The 20,589-nt window shown below is 30.9% G+C and overlaps 1 protein-coding gene across 2 annotated transcripts in view; it reads left to right on the forward strand.

Moving 5' to 3' along the window:
• LOC144839797 (uncharacterized) overlaps positions 1–20,050 on the forward strand; it is a 49,335-nt gene extending 29,285 nt beyond the window's left edge. The window contains exons 8-19 of one of the 2 annotated variants that reach the window (XM_078695295.1): positions 780–867; positions 1,312–1,470; positions 1,673–1,842; positions 1,995–2,107; positions 2,237–2,366; positions 2,843–3,210; positions 7,318–7,609; positions 11,051–11,128; positions 11,303–11,486; positions 12,832–13,164; positions 15,109–15,147; positions 16,323–20,050. In XM_078695295.1, coding sequence (XP_078551421.1) covers positions 780–867; positions 1,312–1,470; positions 1,673–1,842; positions 1,995–2,107; positions 2,237–2,366; positions 2,843–3,210; positions 7,318–7,609; positions 11,051–11,128; positions 11,303–11,486; positions 12,832–13,164; positions 15,109–15,147; positions 16,323–16,523 — 2,155 coding nt within the window. In that variant the 3' untranslated portion in view covers positions 16,524–20,050. The remainder of the gene's footprint in view (positions 1–779; positions 868–1,311; positions 1,471–1,672; positions 1,843–1,994; positions 2,108–2,236; positions 2,367–2,842; positions 3,211–7,317; positions 7,610–11,050; positions 11,129–11,302; positions 11,487–12,831; positions 13,165–15,108; positions 15,148–16,322) is intronic. The other variant, XM_078695296.1, reaches the window with a different exon arrangement.
• Positions 20,051–20,589: the final 539 nt, after the last annotated feature.

Below are 20,589 nucleotides of genomic sequence, written 5' to 3' on the forward strand. Positions count from 1 at the left end.
ACAATATATTATTATTATAAATTATTTATTCTTTCTTTATTCTTCAGGCACTTTCAGTACTAGTGCACTGATTTACAGAGTGGTACAGTAATTGGAAATATCATAACAAACATAATAAAGTAAAGACAAGAGTAATCAAAATTATAAATAGAGAAAATATACAATAAAAAATAGAAATCAATTTTAGAAAAGAAAACTTAGTTAAATGTTGCGTATTAATTGTATTTTAGAATGAATTTATTAGACATATTTGAAAGTTAATTTTTAATTCATTTAGAAGTTCATTCCAGCTTAATATGATAACTAGATCAATCATCATTTTTTGAAATCCAAAATTTCAGTCTGGTTATACAGCAATAAAAAATATGTAAAATTCGTTATTCGATTTCCGCAACCATACAAGCATTAAAACACACATCATCAAAAGCCCACCTTCTGTGTTTTCGACAACCTTAATACAGGTACATGTTTATTCTGTTTATGGGGCATTATCTTTGATGAATGTAAACATGCCATACATTGATATGAGTAAGTTGTATTGTCTATGTTAGCAGATGTGCTGTGTATTATGTAGATATGCAAATATCACTGCAGTGATGATAAATGTTGTTTGTTTTGTCACGTTTTCAATTAAATCACTGAATTTTGTGCTTTAATTTATGTGATCATTGTTTATTTAATTATTTGTTGATTCCGATATTCTGTTTGATTATTTGCTCACTTATGCCGCCATTCTCTCATTATTTTGCTGATGGACTTGTTTTCTTTTTATCTTTTAGTGGTCAGACACCAGCTGATGCAGAGCGTAATTACTTAAACAAAGCCAAGTGGTTGGAGATGTATGGTGTTGATATGCATAATGTTATGGTAAGTTAATTGCCTACGTAACTGCTGGTCTCAAGTCCAAGTTTTGATTTAAAACAGTCAATTTACCCAACACCAGACAAACAACCATCCCAAAATGTCCAGAAAATATGGTTTTCATAATGTATTCATTTTTAATTTGGACATATTTGTGCTTTTTGTGAATCGGTTTTAAACTTCATCATTTAAAAAATGGAAAATCGCAAGAGATTTTGTTCATTATTTCTATTATATAATAGGTGGTGTTACTGTATGCATTTGTTTAATAACCACATCAATTTCAATTTGCATTCCTTTTTGTTAAACTACAGTAAGCCTAATAAAAACAGAATGAATTTGAACTCATCATATTGGATAGGAGCAACAATATAGACAGTCGCATATACTGTTTATATCTGGTATCCAATTGCAACCCAATTATGTTTTGTTTTTGTTTATTACACAAAGGGTAAAGACAGTAATGAATATGGTCTTGGACTCACTCCAACTGGTATTCTGGTGTTTGAAGGCAAGAACAAGATTGGTTTATTTTTCTGGCCCCGGGTGGAGCGGCTGGATTTCAAAGGAAAGAAACTCTACCTGGTTGTGATGGAAGATGATGAAAAGGTACAAGAAAAAATGCTTGTTTGTTTATACCTAGTTATAGTAAAACAAATTGAATGAGATGTTGCTAGGCCTACAGCAAGCGTTTTTGTAATACATCTATAAATACAAAGAGACTTGAAGGCTTTTAAAAGTGTTTAAGAATGACAGGCTTGTGTGGAGTTGTTTCAAAATTGCAGAATAAAATGTAATTTTCTTTCTTCAGGGAAATGAGCAATCGCACACGTTTGTGTTCAAGCTACAGAGTGCCAAGTCGTGCAAGCATTTATGGAAGTGCGCCGTATCGCATCATTCTTTCTTCCGGTTGAAAGGAGTCGCTAGACACAGAACAGAAAAGTCAGGCTTTATTAGGATGGGATCGAGATTTAACTACAGGTAAAAATAGTTTGCATAGCATTACCAAGCAGTTCCTTACTCAGTGCTGTAGCCACAAGTGGTGTGGTGGTTACAAAGGTGGTTTAACTAATTTCCTAAATATACAGATATTCTGTTCATCGATTTGTAATACATTTTGGTTTTCTCTTCAGTGGTAGGACAGAATTCCAGTCAGCTAAAGCTAACAAGTTAAGACGTTCATCCACATTTGAACGAAGACCTAGTCAGAGGTTTTCAAGGCGACCATCTTATGCTCAGAAACGAGGTTTGTGTCATGTAGTTTTATAAACCTCTTTGATTCATCCACTATATCAGGTTGTGGAAAACAGCGGATTTTCTTTCCATTGCATATTTTGTTTTCCTATTGATAATACAAATTTTGTTATATTTACAGCTGCAGCTGCATCCAGTGTAGCTGCTAATGCCATAGCTATCGCCCAGAAACGTCACAAAGACAGAGCTGCGGGTGTTGCTGCTTCAACCTCTCCTACTTCAGCCACTGTAGTAACGAAAAGTAGTACATTGTAAGTTTACACACCTTAAATTGTTTAGGTATACCAGTTATTTCACCCTTTAAATTGCAGGGTTGGGGGTGGGGGGTAAAATCCTAAATTTACTAAAAATCCCTTTTCACACGGAGGTAAAAAAAATATTTTTTTTGGGAGCCTAAAGCTTGTTGCTCACTTTAAGTCAACTTAGAAAGTAACACACAGCATGTAATTTGACCAATTATGACACGATGGACCGTCACTTGTTATTAGTGAACTTGCTTACGTGTTGTGTTGCTTACGTGTTGTGTTGCTTACGTGTTGTGTTGCTTACGTGTTGTGTTGCTTACGTGTTGTGTTGCTTATGTGTTGTGTTGCGTGCAAGTGGAAACCAATCGTTACACAAAATAATTAACTCTTCACCATCTTTATAGGTCTTGTTTATGTAAGTGACGTAAGATGTAAGTAAGATGTGCTACAGAATTAAACAAATGTCTGTTTGTTTTTTACAGGCCTCGGGCTGCAGGTGGGATTGCAGCAAGTACAGGCATGACGACAACGTTCATGACACCAGCAAAGAAATCACCTACTGCGTCTGTCAGTGTACCAGCTAGTGGGTCGCCCTCGGTATCGCCAATCTCAACATCACCTCATGTTGTAGACGGTACGCCACCACCGCCTCCCGATTCATCTTCCAACAGCCCACGCCTCTTTGAAATTGACGTGGACACTGGTACCAAAACTCCCATCGCCCCAGAATCTATAATAATACGTACTTCGAAACCAATAGTAGTAGGGGATTCCGTCAAGGTGGAAAGTAAAAAAGTGGATAGCAACATTATGAATGGACAAAGAACACCTGAGGGTGTTGGCCTCTTAAGTACGTTGGGCCATGCTTGCACCTATTCTCTCATTCTCACTGTCGCTCTCTCTGTCGCTACACTCAAACCTGTTCTGCTTCACGAATCTTGTGGTCGTTTCATTGTAGTTCACTAACTACAGTACATCTTAGATCAAATATCAATTGGCTTCTGCATTTTTGAATTTGCTATTATACATTTTAATTTATTTATTTATTTTTTAAATGTCATTCAGAACCAAAAACAATATAAAAAATTAAAACCAATTGGAAAGAAACATTGATGACTTTCGTTCCAGGCTCTATTTAAAGTAATACATGTAGATTTACATATGTAAAACCAACAGTATGGTGGAAAAAAAACAATACAGAGAATACACACACATTTATAATAGGAAATATATTTAAACCTTGTCATCTGGAATCTGGTAGCCATATTTCATTCATAATTATGACATTAATCTTTTTATGTACATAATTTTACATAATAATATGTAATCTTATTATGCAAAAAATACACAAGGATGTAAGCGTACCTCAAACAATTTCACCATTCACAATGTGATGGATCATCCGAACCGTGATTGGACAATTCAATTTTGTTGTGCCTACGTTGTCGTGTTGCGTCCTGGTGGGAACCTTTAGCAATAAATAAAACAATATAAATAAGTCCTAGGCTTACCTTAAGTATTTATACATTACACTCATTCTTATAACCAGATTAAATTTATCTGATCTACATATTTATTTTATTAAATGGCATAAAATCATGTCACAGAAGTAATGTTTTCCACTAGTGTTTGCAATGAAATGACCACAAATAGCGAATGGTTCTGAGTGTATATTATTCTATTTGACTATTATCTTTCCATCTTGAATATAAGCTATGCAGCAACTTGGAATGTGGATTATTTCTAATCAGTGCTTTTAATTCATTTTAACCAGCATATTATATACACTCTGCATGCTATTCAATCAGTTACTACTTCCTATCATTAGTAAACATCAACACTGCAAATATTTCATATAATAAACAGGCATAATATATTAATCTTATCAATATACATTTATTATAAAATTAAATTAATAATACTATAATAAAGTAGACAGATTTAACTAAAAATAATTTTTACTGAATATTAATAATATTTTTTGCTTGAAAATGTTTGAAACCACAAGCATACAAAAATAATTTTTTGTTTAAAATATTTGTTTAATGTAAATAAACTCCAAACTACCATTGACAGTGCTGAAACAAGCAATGTGAATCAAGAATAATGTTCTTTATATATCAATGTTCAACTATGAGATTTAGCTATGCTTATAGTATAAATGCAATTGATTTGAATTATATTTTTAACTATAAAGTTAAAAATAACCTAATATTTCACTATAAATTTTACCAAAAAAACCCTATTTTAAACAATTCTAAATTATATTAACCAAAATTTAATATTACAATTTCTTTTATTCAGAGTTATTTAAATACAATATTTGTCTATGTATTTTAATGTAAGTTATGTCAATATGGCGATATCGATTTAAACAAATTAAATTTGACTAATTTTAATAGCAATAATATACAAATGCAAACAAAATAACATTGCAGTGACACTAACTTAACATTTCATGCAGAGCAATTTAAATATCTTATTAACAGACGATATGCTGTATATAATATATTGAATTTCTGTTTCTTATTCTGGTTGATTATTAACTCTTGTCATTCATAATATTATTTCCAGTGGCTGTTATGCAAACAATTCACAAACCCAAGATTCTGCATAGTTAAAATACTATGAACTTTGAACCCTCATTTGCATGTTTACATTTAATATTTGTTGCCATAGAAATGATTTGTATTTTATACTCTTTTTATGCCAGCATGCATGATTATCTTATTTTTTATTGTATTATAGTGGTAGTGATTATTATCCCATAGTTGCATTCAAGGGTACCAGAGGTTTTTAGTCTTTTTTTAGGGTAAAAGGTTTGGAAATAAGCTTTATTGGTGAAGGCTGGTCCTACCTACCTACTGTACCTACCTATTCCTAGCACACATTTGTCATATACTTATAAACATTCTTTTAAAACATATAGTTATTATACGTTTATAAAAATCCAAACAAATAATTAGTGGTACTCATAACATGTTTCAGGCATAACACTATCAAATGCCTAATTATTTCTTAATTATGCCAATCAAAACAAATTTCCATTTTAAAGTGGACCAATACAATATCTTGAATCTTGAATCCTTTACATATTGTAGGTCACATATTCCTCCTAAACACATCAAGCATATTAACAAATACTCAAACATAGCACAATTACTTGTAACCATTTCAGAGACATAAACACAATTAATCGTAAACATGTCATTTGACATGTAAAATTACTTTCAAAAACATGTCACAGGCATGTGTTATGTTACAACTTTACTGTATGTCTATTCAATTACACAAATCAATCAATCCCACCTGGTATTCTTAACTCAGTCCCACACAGATTTTTACTCTTTTTTTCTCTTACAAGGTGAAACTACAGGTGCATTCATGAAAAGCCTAACATACAAAGATTTGCAAAAATGCGTGATTAATAATGAAATTGTAAACATATTTAGCAAAAAATAATTAGCTTCATTAAATGCTATATTAGCTTGCAAAATAGTAAAAAAATGCATTTTAAAAATTAGGTAATTAGTCTCCTCTATGTTTGACAGTCCATTACTTAAGAGACGAACTCATTTTAAAGGTCAAGGCATATATATTGTACACAAACAAATTTGAAAATTGTTATTGAACTGTTTTAGCAGAACTTGAGATTATATAATGCGGTATTGAACATGAGTAAAGCTTGCTAACCTCTAGGATGTAATGCAAGGACGTATCGCAATGCAAGTAATTTGACCAATCACACGCCATTGATAATCTAAACTGATGCTGGTCATTGGTCAATTTGCTTGCTTTGTCCCTACCCCCTTGCGTTGTGTCCTATTCGGAATCGAGCTTTAATTTTAAAAAATTACTGTATGTTCCATGTTCAATTCCAACAGACGACATTTTTTAATGAAACTGTCAATTGAATACTGATGATCTAAGTAGATCATGTTTGCTATTTGTACACAGATTTCTTTAAGAGTTTATATTCAATTTTACCACTTATTTGATCACACTGTGTATGTGTTTTGACCTTTGACCGCTGTAGAGTAGGAGAACCTATCATGTGTTTTGTCCATTCAGTAATCATTCCTTTTGCTGTGAACTTTCACTCATTTCCAAAACATTGTACAGAATTTTAAACAAAGTCAGTCTGTACAATAGTACTGTATGTTTTGGAGTTAGATTACATACATATCTACATACATCATGAAGCATAGGCCAAATGTACTGAAAGGGGTTAAGTCAATTAAGTAATTGAGTGAATGTGTGGATAACTTGAAATGATAATGATGATTATTATAATAACTGGTACTACAAATTAGTTTGCATCGGGGAGTTTGGTATTTGTTTTTACCAACTCTGACGTAATTGTACAATACTGAATACGTAGTATTGAGAGCACTTGCGAGTACTGTGGATCATAATAATCACTTCAGAATTGCACAAAACATCTGACCAAAGGAAAAGTGATTATCATGTACTTAATGCTTCGTTCCCACTAGGACGCAGCGCAAGTAATTTGACCAATCACAAGCGATGGATTATTCACGTCGCTTATCATTGGTTAACTTACTAGTGTTGTGCTGCATCCTAGTGGGAACCAGGTGTAGGAGTAATACTTCAAGGAGGTATTATAGTATTAACTTCCAAGCGGATTGTTGTAAAAGTTGCTGGATTTGGAAATCTAAATTTTAAAATATAAATGTGTTGCTTGCCTATGTGTCTATATTTCTTTAAAATAAGCAAAAATGTGCAAAATCTATTTCTGTGCATTAACTGAAATGAAATTTAGTGTTGAGATTTGAAAGTGATTTTCTTATTTCTTTGCTCAAATTCCTTTTCCTTTTTTGTTCAGTGATTATTTAACTAATTGTGAAACTTCTTTATTTTAAATGGTAATATGCCAGTAGTATCTTTCAAAATAATGTAAGTTTTAAATTGTATCTTTAATTGACTATTTTTATAGGTATAGAAGAATTAAACGCTGCCCGTTTGAAAGGCCTAGAAGATGCGCCATGCATGATTAGACCGAAAGCGAACGTAATTCCAAACAACAACAGGCAAACGAAGCCGTACCCAAGTGCAAACCTCACAGCTGTTCAAATTACAAACAATTTACAAAAAGAGTCTTACGTTGACTCTCAAAAGAATACAATGCCCATGAAGGATAATGATAAACTACAACAAGGGCAGTTTCAGCTTTTGAGTAACCCTAGCTCACCCTCGACAGACGTACAGGAGGAAGGGGTTAACTTCAGGTACGTGGTAGTAGGGCAAGTTGTAGTGGTTCATGACTCGGCATGTTTAACATTTTTGGTAACATTTTTACATTATAGATTTATAGCTTTGAAAATGTATTGTTTTGTTTAAATTATTATTATAGCAGAAAAGTAACATAATAAATGAACTGGAGTCTTGGTTGGGCCAGCTTTTTGTCATTCTCCTGATTTCCTCATTTTATCTCGTGGTTTTTGAGTTCTTTCTGTTAAAAATTCATATTTTGTAAACATTTTGTATACACAATGTTTACAAAATATGTGAATATATAGCATTGTTGAATTAATCGATTTTATATATTAAATTTTTAATCTCATTGCAATATTCCTAATTTTGTAGAAAACAATACATATTTAAAGTACTGTATATTGTTACATATGTGTTGATTGTAAATAATAATTGTACAACCTGTGATGTTATTTATATTTTATTGTATTTTTCTATTAATATTTCTATTCATTGATTTTGTCAGAATCTTTATTTATTAACATTTGATCAGATACTGTAGTGTCAACGGTTTGATACTGTAGTGTCAACGGTTTGATACTGTAGTGTCAACGATTTGATACTGTAGTGTCAACGGTTTGATACTGTAGTGTCAATGGTTTGATACTGTAGTGTCAACTGTTTGATACTGTAGTGTCAACGGTTTGATACTGTAGTGTCAACTGTTTGATACTGTAGTGTCAACGGTTTGATACTGTAGTGTCAACTGTTTGATACTGTAGTGTCAACTGTTTGATACTGTAGTGTCAACTGTTTGATACTGTAGTGTCAACGGTTTGATACTGTAGTGTCAACTGTTTGATACTGTAGTGTCAACGGTTTGATACTGTAGTGTCAACTGTTTGATACTGTAGTGTCAACTGTTGATACTGTAGTGTCAACGGTTTGATACTGTAGTGTCAACGGTTTGATACTGTAGTGTCAAGTAGTGTCAACTGTTTGATACTGTATGTCAACTGTTTGATACTGTAGTGTCAACTGTTTGATACTGTAGTGTCAACTGTTTGATACTGTAGTGTCAACTGTTTGATACTGTAGTGTCAACTGTTTGATACTGTAGTGTCAACTGTTTGATACTGTAGTGTCAACTGTTTGATACTGTAGTGTCAACTGTTTGATACTGTAGTGTCAACTGTTTGATACTGTAGTGTCAACTGTTTGATACTGTAGTGTCAACGGTTTGATACTGTAGTGTCAACTGTTTGATACTGTAGTGTCAACTGTTGATACTGTAGTGTCAACTGTTTGATACTGTAGTGTCAACTGTTTGATACTGTAGTGTCAACGGTTTGATACTGTAGTGTCAACTGTTGATACTGTAGTGTCAACTGTTGATACTGTAGTGTCAACTGTATTTTCAACAGTATTCAAGCCCAAGATTTTCAGATTATTGTTATACAGTGTGAACCATAAGGACATGTTGTGGATGAAGATAACTTTGATCTCTTTTTAACTTGTTACCTATTTTTTCCCCTTTTATTTTCACATCTGATTCGTCTTTCGATTTTCCTTTATGGTACGTAAAAAAAATATACTAAATTATTTGTTAGCTTTCCATACTTCATAGAATCCTCTTAGTATTTTTATTTTTCTATAAGCTGTAGAGTTTGCAGTGTTTCATGTTTTCCTTTGGGACACTTACATCATCTGCTTTTAAATATGTTCCTTTTTATCCCGATATTTACATACGGTATTCCTTGATGCAATAATTATAACAAGTTAATAATATTACAAAACGTTAACATCCCTATTGGTCATTGATGTGGCACTGTGTATTGATATGCTTGCTACCCCTACACTATGTTCAAATTATGTCCTGCCTCGACAGGATTTTCCTAAAAACAGTGCTACTATTTAGGCCCTAAAATTATAATTGGATTTTGGTTTAGTGCTCAAACTGTAATTTAACCCAATTTTAAAAATGAATAAACAACTGTCTACTCATTGGATATGTAAATGAAGCCTAATATATTATAGAAAATACTAATTATTATAATTAATTGGTAACATCCATTAGATTTCTTAATTGGTTGCAAATAAATGTGTATGTGACAGGTCTTTAACAAGGTGAAACCATTATTACCGACTAAAACAATATTTTTCCTAACAAATACTGCAATTGTTTAATATAATGATATTAACATAGTGCATTACAATAGTTCTTTTTTCATAAATATGCATCTATATATCTATTTAAATATTTAAATTTCTGGCATAACTAAGAATTTACTATAGAAAACCATAATGGCATGAATGCTTTTGATATTTTAAAGTAACGATTGACAAATATTTCAAATAATTATTAATAAAATATTATTCAAAAGTTTAAAAATAAATTTTTCATTTTTCATCTTTATGATATTTCATTGTCATGTATTTATTTTTAATTTTTTTTAAATATTTTTATTATTTGCTTTTCATCTTCTGAGTATCCAATTGTTTGTTTCTTACTGTCTGGATTCATCATTTGTTTTTATTGTGTCAAATTTGCATGCTCTGGGAAATATTTATTTGTTTTTTTACTCTTATTCACAGTATCTATATACTGTATCCCTAGCATCAACTAATGGTCCATTAATTTACCAAACATTGGGAATAATAATTGGCAATTCCTCTTGGAAAGAGTTGATAACTCTCCCATCCAATTACCTTTCCTGCCCATTGTTAAATTTCTGCCAAGTGATAACTGTCTTAAGCAGTGTTAACTGTCTTGAGCAGTGGTTAACTCTTGCCCAATGTTAACTTTCCTGACCGCAGTGTTTAACTCTTGCCCAGTTTTTAACTTTCTTGCCCAGTGTTAACTTTCCTGACCAGTGATAATTCTCCTGCCCAGTGTTAACTTTCCTGACCAAGGTGTTTAACTCTTGCCCAGTGTTAACTTTCCTGACCGGTGTGTATTCTCTTGCCCAGTGTTAACTTTCCTGACCGGTATTTATTCTCCTGCCCAATGTTAACTTTCTTTTCATCTTTCTTCAAAGCTTTTAATTTGGTGCTTGGTATATTTTTATTTTGCAATATTTTAAAATTCAATTGTTGTTGCATCATATTTCTTGTAGCTTTCTTGTACTTTAGGTTTGTTTGTGATATATTAGTCTATTTTGTGTACTACTGTCATTTTTATGCTCATTGCAATTCTGCTGTTCAATATTTTCTGGGTTATTATAATACATTTTACCATGCCATCTCCCACCCTATTTCCAAATTTCTCTCTTTCTTATTAATTAAAAACATCCCTATCATATTTATTTTTTGCCAAGAAATCAAATCCTTTACCTGTTTTTTAATATGCTCTTATTATTTTTAATATTTCTTTTTAAATGACAATATCCATATTGTTTGTCATTCCATACTGATAGGCCTACTACACAAGTATTACAAAAGATTGGATTGTAAATTGATATTTTTATTACTTACAGACGTACCGCTTCTCTTCCGCCACAATCCAGTGACAAATCTTTGAAGGTTATGAAAAATGCAACGAGCTGGCAGAATGTGTGAGTATTCCCTGCAACCTACATGTGCCCATATATGGACATGATGATGTCATATCACTACCATATTTGGGTACATCACACTTTTTTTGTCTAGACAGAGCTTAAGATAAAACATTCAATATTAAAGAATTATGAGATTTTATTTTTAAACATGAATTTTATTTTGTTTCCTAGTCAATCCCAACCAACACCAATTGAGGTAAACGGTACAGGCAATGTAGTGGTGAATGGCGATGGGCCTACAAATATCCGTGCAAGGCGTACAGGCAGTGCTGAATTGTTAACTGTTAATGTGAGTCGGACACAGGTTCCCCGCACCAATGGAATGAACCCTGTTGTGCCACCAAAACCAGCATATGTAAGTAGAAGGAAATCGCTTAATTAACGACGCGCTGTTGTCAAAGTCTCTTTAATTAGAGGTGTCCCTTTAATACCTTTTTTATGAAAATGTTTAACCGTTAAATACCACGTTTTTCATAACTAAATAATATTTGCTTTCGAATCCAATTTTTTACGATGAACCACCCTGAAGGTCTCGATCTCGATCTTATGCACCATTAAACTGACTCTGTGATATGTGTGTAAAGAGCGGGACTGGTTATGACGTATCACACAGCCAAAAACGTGGTTTGAGTTTGATTAGGCCCTTTGATTGGCTGTGGTGTTGATAACCTAACCACTAGCCAATCACCAGGCAATACATCATATATAATCTCCTATATATTTTAGGGAGATTCATGACAAATCCGTGGTATAAACATATTAAACACAAAGTGATTGCATCACACACCACTGCACACAGTAAAGACATGCATGATCAGAAAAATAATAGTAACTTTTGAGTTTTACAAAACAATTTGAATGACATATTTTAATAATTTTCTCAAATACTTAAAACTATGGTTGTAAGTAAATGAACTTTCCATGGTTCGATTTTGATGAAATAACAAATTTTTCAGTAACCTTTTTTTTGTCAATTAATCCTCGACACATCACCTCACCAGACCAATCAGAGTGCTGTATGATGTATACATGGAATGTTTCGTTGATATAAATTTCTCCTTTAATCGTGTTTCTTGAATGTCGCCTAATTCAAGCTCTAGTTATTATAGCACCCTTTTTAAGGGTGTATCTTACGTATATAGAGATTGAGTTTTACCAAGCACTGCACTATTGAAATAGCACGTCTATCCAAAGCTACCTGGTGTTATTTTTTGCCACTTCTAAAACGCTTTTTTTCTGTGGACATTATGTTTAACTAACAAGGCACTGAAATAAGTAGAAATGTTAATAAATTTAGATTAGATGCACTGTAAAAGTTAGCCTAAACGCATGAATAAATAAAAAGCTTTTTTACTTTTTTTTGCACAAATGGATGTAAACAATGAAATCTGTAATTAAACCCTGTGGCTTGGTTGTTTTTACAAGGCATGCAATAAAATATTTAATATAGAAATAGTTATGTTTATGTATTATTTCTATACAATAATACAGTACATGAAATATAAAATCTGTAACAGAACATTCAATTAGAAAACTCAAAATAATATTTTACTATTCGTCTAATCAAGAAAACCTTCATTTTATTTGAGAAAGAATCTCCCATTTATTGACTGGTATAGTTACATATATAATTTTGTCTTTATTTTTATAACTCTTTTTGTTCTTCCTTTTTTCTGTTCATATTTTTGCCTCCTTTCTAGTCGGCCGAATCTTCCACTTCTGTCACATGCCAATCAGCAGTCAGCACCGCATCAAACGGCACAAAATCTAGCAACATCGTTGTTGAGACATGCATCGACGACCCTGTAACACCAAATTCTGTCCCAGCACTCGTCAGTGCTCGAAAAATGAGTGAACCTCCTAAAGATTCTCCTCCAATCAAAATTGAGACATCTTTAACAGATGTTGTGATTACCTCTTCCGAGTCGACGCCTGATTTATCGTACGCCTCGCCTCCCCCTCCTTGTTCCGGCGACGATGTTGCTAATCGTTCTAATGGTACCTGCGAATCAGACACCCAATCTTTTGGTTTGGTATGTTTATTTTCTGCTTCGGTTGAGTAAACAATTATTTCATCAATCTTTTTCTTTTTTCCTTTCAACTTGACGTTTTAATTTTGTTTTCATTTTCGTTCAGCTTTTTCTTTACTAACATCAATGCATAATAAAGTGAAATATAGATTTGCTGTGATTTCATTAATTAAAATTAATTAATTAATTAGTAATAATAATAATGATGTATTATGCTCACATCTATATGTAGTTCAGTGGCAATACACTTGATAATAAAACACTCATAAATATACATTTTCAAAATCAAATAAAACAAAATTGCAACCAAAAGTATATAATGACAGGAAATAATTAAAGATTTTTCGATTTACATTTTGGTTTACAAAATAAGATTTGAAATCAATTGTACAGTACTGTTAAATTTTATCCTTTACGTACTATTTAAGTACTTCCTATAGTTTTGCCCAGTGCACTATTTAGATATTAAAACCTACTGTATGCATTCGTTCAGTGGAAAATTACTTCCATTTATTGTCATTTGCATATAAAAAATACATAGAAAAAACTAACAAAAACAATTACAAAGTATGGTGTACTGACGAGCATTCAGTGCCCAAATGGCAGCTGGGTAATGACATTAATTAGGTTGGGTAAACCATTCCTGGAGGTCTATCATTGGATGGAAGATATAGTGTTTTACTTAACTTACTACTTGATTATACCACACATTTGTTTTCTTTTTCAATTACAAGCAAATTTATACGTTTATTTTTTCATTTAAAAAAAAGCAATGAATGAAAGTGAGGTTTTCAAATAAAATAAAAATGCACATTTGACAAAATAATATATTAGCACAGTATTGAGATTCACTTTAAAATGCAATGAATTTGAATTCTTTCTAATCTATTGTTTTTATTTACTAATTGTTTAGTTCCTTCAGCATGTTCCAGTTCCTTTTCTTCACTTGCATCTGTATACTTATTTTGTTTCTTTACATTAATGCATTCATGCATGCATGATTAGTCATCTTCCAATTGTCCAATCAGCAACTTACTATCAATTATACAAATGAAAAGCTGATCATATGCAAATTACCACTTGAATTTGCAAATTCATCGACACCTTTACTGATAATATTTTTATTTCTTTTGAACTTATATTATCAAACTTACATTTAAAAATGTTAATAAATATTTGTTATATTATTTTAATACAATATCAATTTTAATCTAATTAATATTCTTAAGCAAAGTATATTCTTACAAATGTCATTAATTCTAACAAGAATAATATTAAATTAATATGCTTTAACAATAAGAATAAAATATGTATATGATATAAAAATTTAACAATTTTACTAGTGTTTTTAGTTGCATGTTGCATGCTGTGTTATTTTGCATTGTTATGTTTGTGTTATTTCTGTGATGATGTAAACTCAAATATTTGTTCAAGTTTTGGACCAATTCCTCAAATGTTGATTTAGTTGATTAAATATGGATTATTATGCATGAAACTGATTTCAAATTTGGGAGGGTCATTTATGGATAATATGTGTACATATGGTAATATTTATTCTTCCAGTTTTAAATACATTGTATTATTTACATTTCTTGGGTTTGAATGATTTGGTTTATATATTACAGATTTTGCTTTAGAGTGTCTGTTTTTAGAATTCCCTTCCTTTGCTTTGTTTAATAACTTGTGCATGTTTATTTTCTTTGTCAGTTTTGGCATTCCATAGGCATGACCCAAAAGATTATTGTTTTGGCTGATCCCATGAATTTGTATATGCAATTCTACCTTAGCCGTGTAAAGGGTCTACTCTTTACAATGGAATGGTACAAATCATTACTATTCAGGTCAAACAAGTGTCTATCTCTAACCCAAAATTGGATTAAACAAACCAATGCCAATCCCTGATCCTTTCAATTCATATTTTACCACTTTCTCTACTCTTTTCGACAGATTCTCGCAACTTCTGCCAGTTCTCCTAATCGTTTAGAAGTAGGTTAACATTTCATATATCTGTAACATTTAATACAAAACAAATGCATTTAACATCAATTGTTATGGTACTAAGTACAGCAATCGCTGTGCCTCAATGACTTTCAGTTGACAAACTTAATTCTACTTATGCCTTCAATGATAGTTATTGGGTGCAATGCAGTTGCACTCAATAATAACATGTAATCTATACAGTATTAATCTATTTATAATAAACGTGAAAAAGTACTGTTATATATACTATATTATACTGTTATTTTTTTACCAATATTATACTGAGAAAAAATAGAACTTGGTTATCTACTAAATTTGAGTACACATAAATTGGTGGAGGCAAGGTGGTAGTCTTAAGGCCCATTTATGCTAGGACAATAATATAGATAAATATGCATTTTTGCTGCATAAAACAAAGGAAATCTAAAAGGAGAACCATCTATTCTGCCTTTGAGGAAAATAATATTTTCACACGTCCAATCAAATGATGTCATGATAGTTATCAATAATGTTGTAATGATACAACAATTTTATTTTGTTCTTCTTAATCATGACATCATTTGAGTGGATTTTAACAAATTCAAAAAATCAAAGAGAGCATAAATTGCTATCCTGTCTAGAATGAAAACTTTTCTAATTTCTTTTGTTTTATGTAAGTGTAGTATGTTTATCTATTTATTGTCGATAATTATCGTCCTAGTCTTTAGCAGCCTTTACCAAACTTTTGCTTATTCATATACACTAAGCTTTTAATAATGTGTCTCAGGCTGTAAACCCTTTTTTATATTGGTTGACTGATAGATATCTTTTAAAAGTATTTCTTTTATCAATTCACAGTTGAAGTTTGTAAATTCAATTTTTGACAGAAAATGCCAAACCCAACAAACATTAATTGTTCAAACCAGTCATGTCAAAAACATTATTTTTCATATTTTCAGTTCATTTTCACCTTTTTAAATATGTATGTTATGTGTGATGTTGTAAATATGTAACAATACGATATCATAACAGTATATTTAATATTCTGATGTTATGTTTGAATGAATTTAATGTTTATTATGAGGAATTGCTTTTCATGTTGACTGACTAACAGATGGACAGATGACGAACAAACTTTGACTTATTGTGAGTGTATAACAAACAGATTTTCAAACTTTTTAATTTCATGATTTATATTTTAGCAATTGCAGAAAACAAAGAAGGTTAACAGTAGTGGCACCTTGCCTGTGTTAACCAGAAAAACGTCTGGTACTGTGTATGCTCCAAGTACAACAAGCGTTACACGGCAGAGGTCTGGCAATGGTATGTCCCCATGGCATGTTGAAGCACACTCCGAGTCTAATACGTTGCCGACACGAAGTACAATGACAACAGAGTTATAGTGACATAAATATGAAGTCTGTTTGGAAGATGTTTTTCAAACCTGGTCAAATTTGAATGTTGTTTATCTGGTGAAGAAACTGGATTATATTCACTAGACACCATGCTATTCAACTGATAGGAGACTATTCAACTGATAGGAGACTATTCAACTAATAGGACACTATTCAACTGATAGGACACTATTCAACTGATGGGAGACTATTCAACTGATAGGAGACTATTCAACTGATAGACTATTCAACTGATAGGAGACTATTCAACTGATAGGAGACTATTCAACTGATAGGAGACTATTCAACTTGAAATTAGTAATCAGTTGTAATGAGTTCACTATTTTGAATAGTTGCCAAAACAGGTGGTGTACATGTGGTGAATAGTGAATGCTGAATATGCATGCAGCTTTTTCCCTTGAATTTTAAAATGTCTGTATTTTAAAACTAAATAATAATAATAATCTATTTTAACAGCTTCAATTTAAATGTCCATGTTTTGTGAGATCAATTGATTCATGTCAATGATTAAAGGTATAATTCCAGATTTACGATAGATAGAACATTTTAAGACTAAGACAAAGTAAAGTAAATTTTATAATAATGTAAATAAAACCATTCTTTTAAAGTAATGGTGTAGTTACCCATGATATTAACAATTTTAAATTATTTTCTTTTTATTCTGTACAACCAAATTTATTTTCGGGAAAGAAGAATTATTTTAATACATAATCTTTAAACTGTATTATATGCAGAATTTAATATTTTGATATTAAAAAATAAAATATTTTATTAATTTTATTATTGGTTCTGATTTTAACAAGCAGAATGTGTCCCGTAAAAAGTTGGGATGTGTCTACATTAGAAACACTGAAGGGTTTATGCTGTTTTTAGCCTAAGTTCATTTTTTTGAAGACTAAGATGATTTTATTCTTTTTTTTTTTTATCAGAAATGTTATTATTTTGTATAGTGTATTATTTTAATGTGTTGGTGACTATTGTACATTAATTTAAACTTTCTATGGTCAAATGATTTTATGAATATATATTTGGTCCTTGACGTACACTTTTTATTTTTTGTTTATCTGTTGTTTTGAAGATTTTGACATCATTGAGCGGTAGTTATTTGGTTTTTATCCAATTCTAATCAATTTTTTTTATTGTTTTGTTGTATAATTTAATTTGCATAAATTTAAATATGAATACATCTGGTATGTTATTTTCTCCTTAACTAAAATGAATATTTTGTTTTTACAAATTTGAATGAACTATGAACCAATAGATTGCACGACGTGACACCAAGACTTGGAAACCAGTAGAGCGTAACATGCGTAATTTTTATCACAAACATTAACGACTACATTAATGATATTTTTCATTACTATTTTTATTTTGCCATAGTTGTGGAAAATATCTCATGTTCTCATAATGTTTGTAAAATATGAAATTGGTTACGCTTGATTGATTTTGTAGTTTTGTGATTCACAGTGCAATGGAAAATTTATAAAGTACAGTACATGGAATTTGAAATATAGCCAACAGTTTTTAGTTTAAAATACAGTTTAAATACTACTCAGAAATACCTTTGATAATGTAAATAACATTTTATTAACTTGATAGAATTCTTGTACATGAGAATTATTTAAATTAATAATAGTTGTGTTGTTGTAAAAAAAAGAAATTAATAATATAGATAATTATCATGTGAACTAATATAACATTTTGATCAAATCTTGAGCTCAAGTAGTTTTTGTTTGGATATGAAAGATTTGGCAGATTTGATAATATTACTGTAGTTATGATGGTTATACTTTTTACAAAACACCACAAAACCGGCGAGATTTATAAGTAGAACAATATGACCTATAGTTTAAATCTTATAGTCCCTGGAACTACTTTTCAAATAATAAATTATTAAACGTTGTAGATATACATTCCTAAAAACCTTAATAATGTATAATAATTACATTCTTGAATACCTTAACAACGTCCATGTATTATTACAGTTATAGTGTTAGTTAGTACACATTAAATAAATTTCTATAAAAACAAGATCTAATTTCCATTATATTTTTAATAATTGCTAATACACCTTTAATTAATTCCAAAGAAAACTTTGAATAATGGTACGCTTTCAGTGCCTTTGTCTATTCACCTTGAGAATTCTTCCGATTGTTAAATAAACCTAGAAATAATACAGGTAGGTTGGAGAATTGTTAAAATTCATCATTAATTTTAAAATTTTTATTCATTCAAGCCAGTAAATTTGCAGAATTTGTGAAACTGAATATTTCAATTGCATAATTTTTAATTATAACAGTTCAACATTTGTATACAGTATAATGTTTGTTGCTTCAGTATGTCTGACATATTTCATTTAGTGCATAATTAACATTTTCATACCATTACATATTTTGTTGTAAGTTTACTATTATGTAGTTTGTTATACTGTGATATTTCTTTGTACAACATAAACATTATGCTACGATGTGGTATAGTATTTTTCATCAGTGGTTTACTCGTATACATACTGTATAGTGCAAGAGTGTATGCTATACAGAAATCTTGAAATATGCTATAGATGTAAACAATTGTTTCTGTGTTTGTAGTAAATAAAACACATTGTCAAGCACTATAAAATTTGAAATACCTTTGCTTGTTTCATTTACTGATATTATAAATTGATTACATTTTAGAATATTTGACTTTAGCGTATGCTATAGCAGGGCTGGCTATAGACTGTTCGTGCATAGTGTATGCTATTTTTCCATGTATCATGCTATGTGCTGTCTATGCATAATGTATGCTATAGGCTGTCTGTGCGTAGTGTATGCTATAGGCTGTCTGTGCATAGTGTTTGCTATGTGCTGTCTATCCATAGTGCATGCTATAGGCTATCTGTGCATAGTGTATGCTATAGGCTGTCTGTGCATAGTGTATGCTATAGGCTGTCTGTGCATAGTGTTTGCTATAGGCTGTCTGTGCATAGTGTATGCTATTGTATACTGGCCTATGTATAAAGTGTACAACTACAGTACCAGTAGCAGTAATGTTTATATATGATTTTTAAAACATTGCTATTATTTCAAATCTCAAACTCTCTAATGTCAGATGCCAGATTGGCACATTGACCAATCACAATTCTATATGCTATTGAAACTGTTGCATCACATTTTATTGGTTTGGTTTATAATTAAGTATTTTGCTATCATTTAATGGTTACGTTGTTTATTTTATGTTCACAGTTTATGACATCAATAATAATAATATATGTTTCATTTTACAACACGTTTTATCCAATATTCACCTGAATTTTAAGTTATAAAGTGTTTTTTTATGGTTTGCTTATGATGACTTATAACAGTTTGTTGTACAAGTCTAAAAAATGAAAAATCTATATAAAAAAATAAAGTGAAAAACTTGGCTATTTGAAAGTTGTAAATGGGAGATTTTAAATGTATGTAGAAAAATGCTGAGACTACACATAAAAATGACTTGTGTCTATAATAAATTCAGTCAATTTGTAAGAAGATCAATATGTTTGTATTGTTTCTTTGTTAATATACATAAAATACAACAAATAGAAAATTAGTTTCAATGAATTTTTCGACAAACATATAAAACTGTTTATTTCAACGAAACAAGTTAGTTTCAACAAATACAACTATTTTAGAGAGGGTTTTTTTGGGGGGAAACATGTAAAACTGATCTATTCAACAACAAGACAAGGTGAATACAATAAAAGTTAGTTCCAATGAATAAAAGTGTTATCCTCTCACCATTTAACAATTTTGGAAGTTTTTGGCAAAGCATGTAAAACTGATCTATTCAACAACAAGACAAGGTGAATACAATAAAAGTTAGTTCCAATGAATAAAAGTGTTATCCTCTCACCATTTAACAATGTTGTTAAACTGTTCAATTCAACAATGAGAAAGGTAGTTTCAACAAATAAAACTATTTTCCTCTCCATTCAATGATTTAGAGATTTTTTTTTTTTATTCAACTGTTCTATTCAACAACAAGACAAGGTGAATACAATAAAAGTTAGTTCCAGTGAATGAAAATGTTATCC

Source organism: Antedon bifida, chromosome 4 (genome assembly GCF_963402885.1).
Source record: "Antedon bifida chromosome 4, ecAntBifi1.1, whole genome shotgun sequence".
Classification (NCBI taxonomy): Eukaryota; Metazoa; Echinodermata; class Crinoidea; order Comatulida; family Antedonidae; genus Antedon; species Antedon bifida.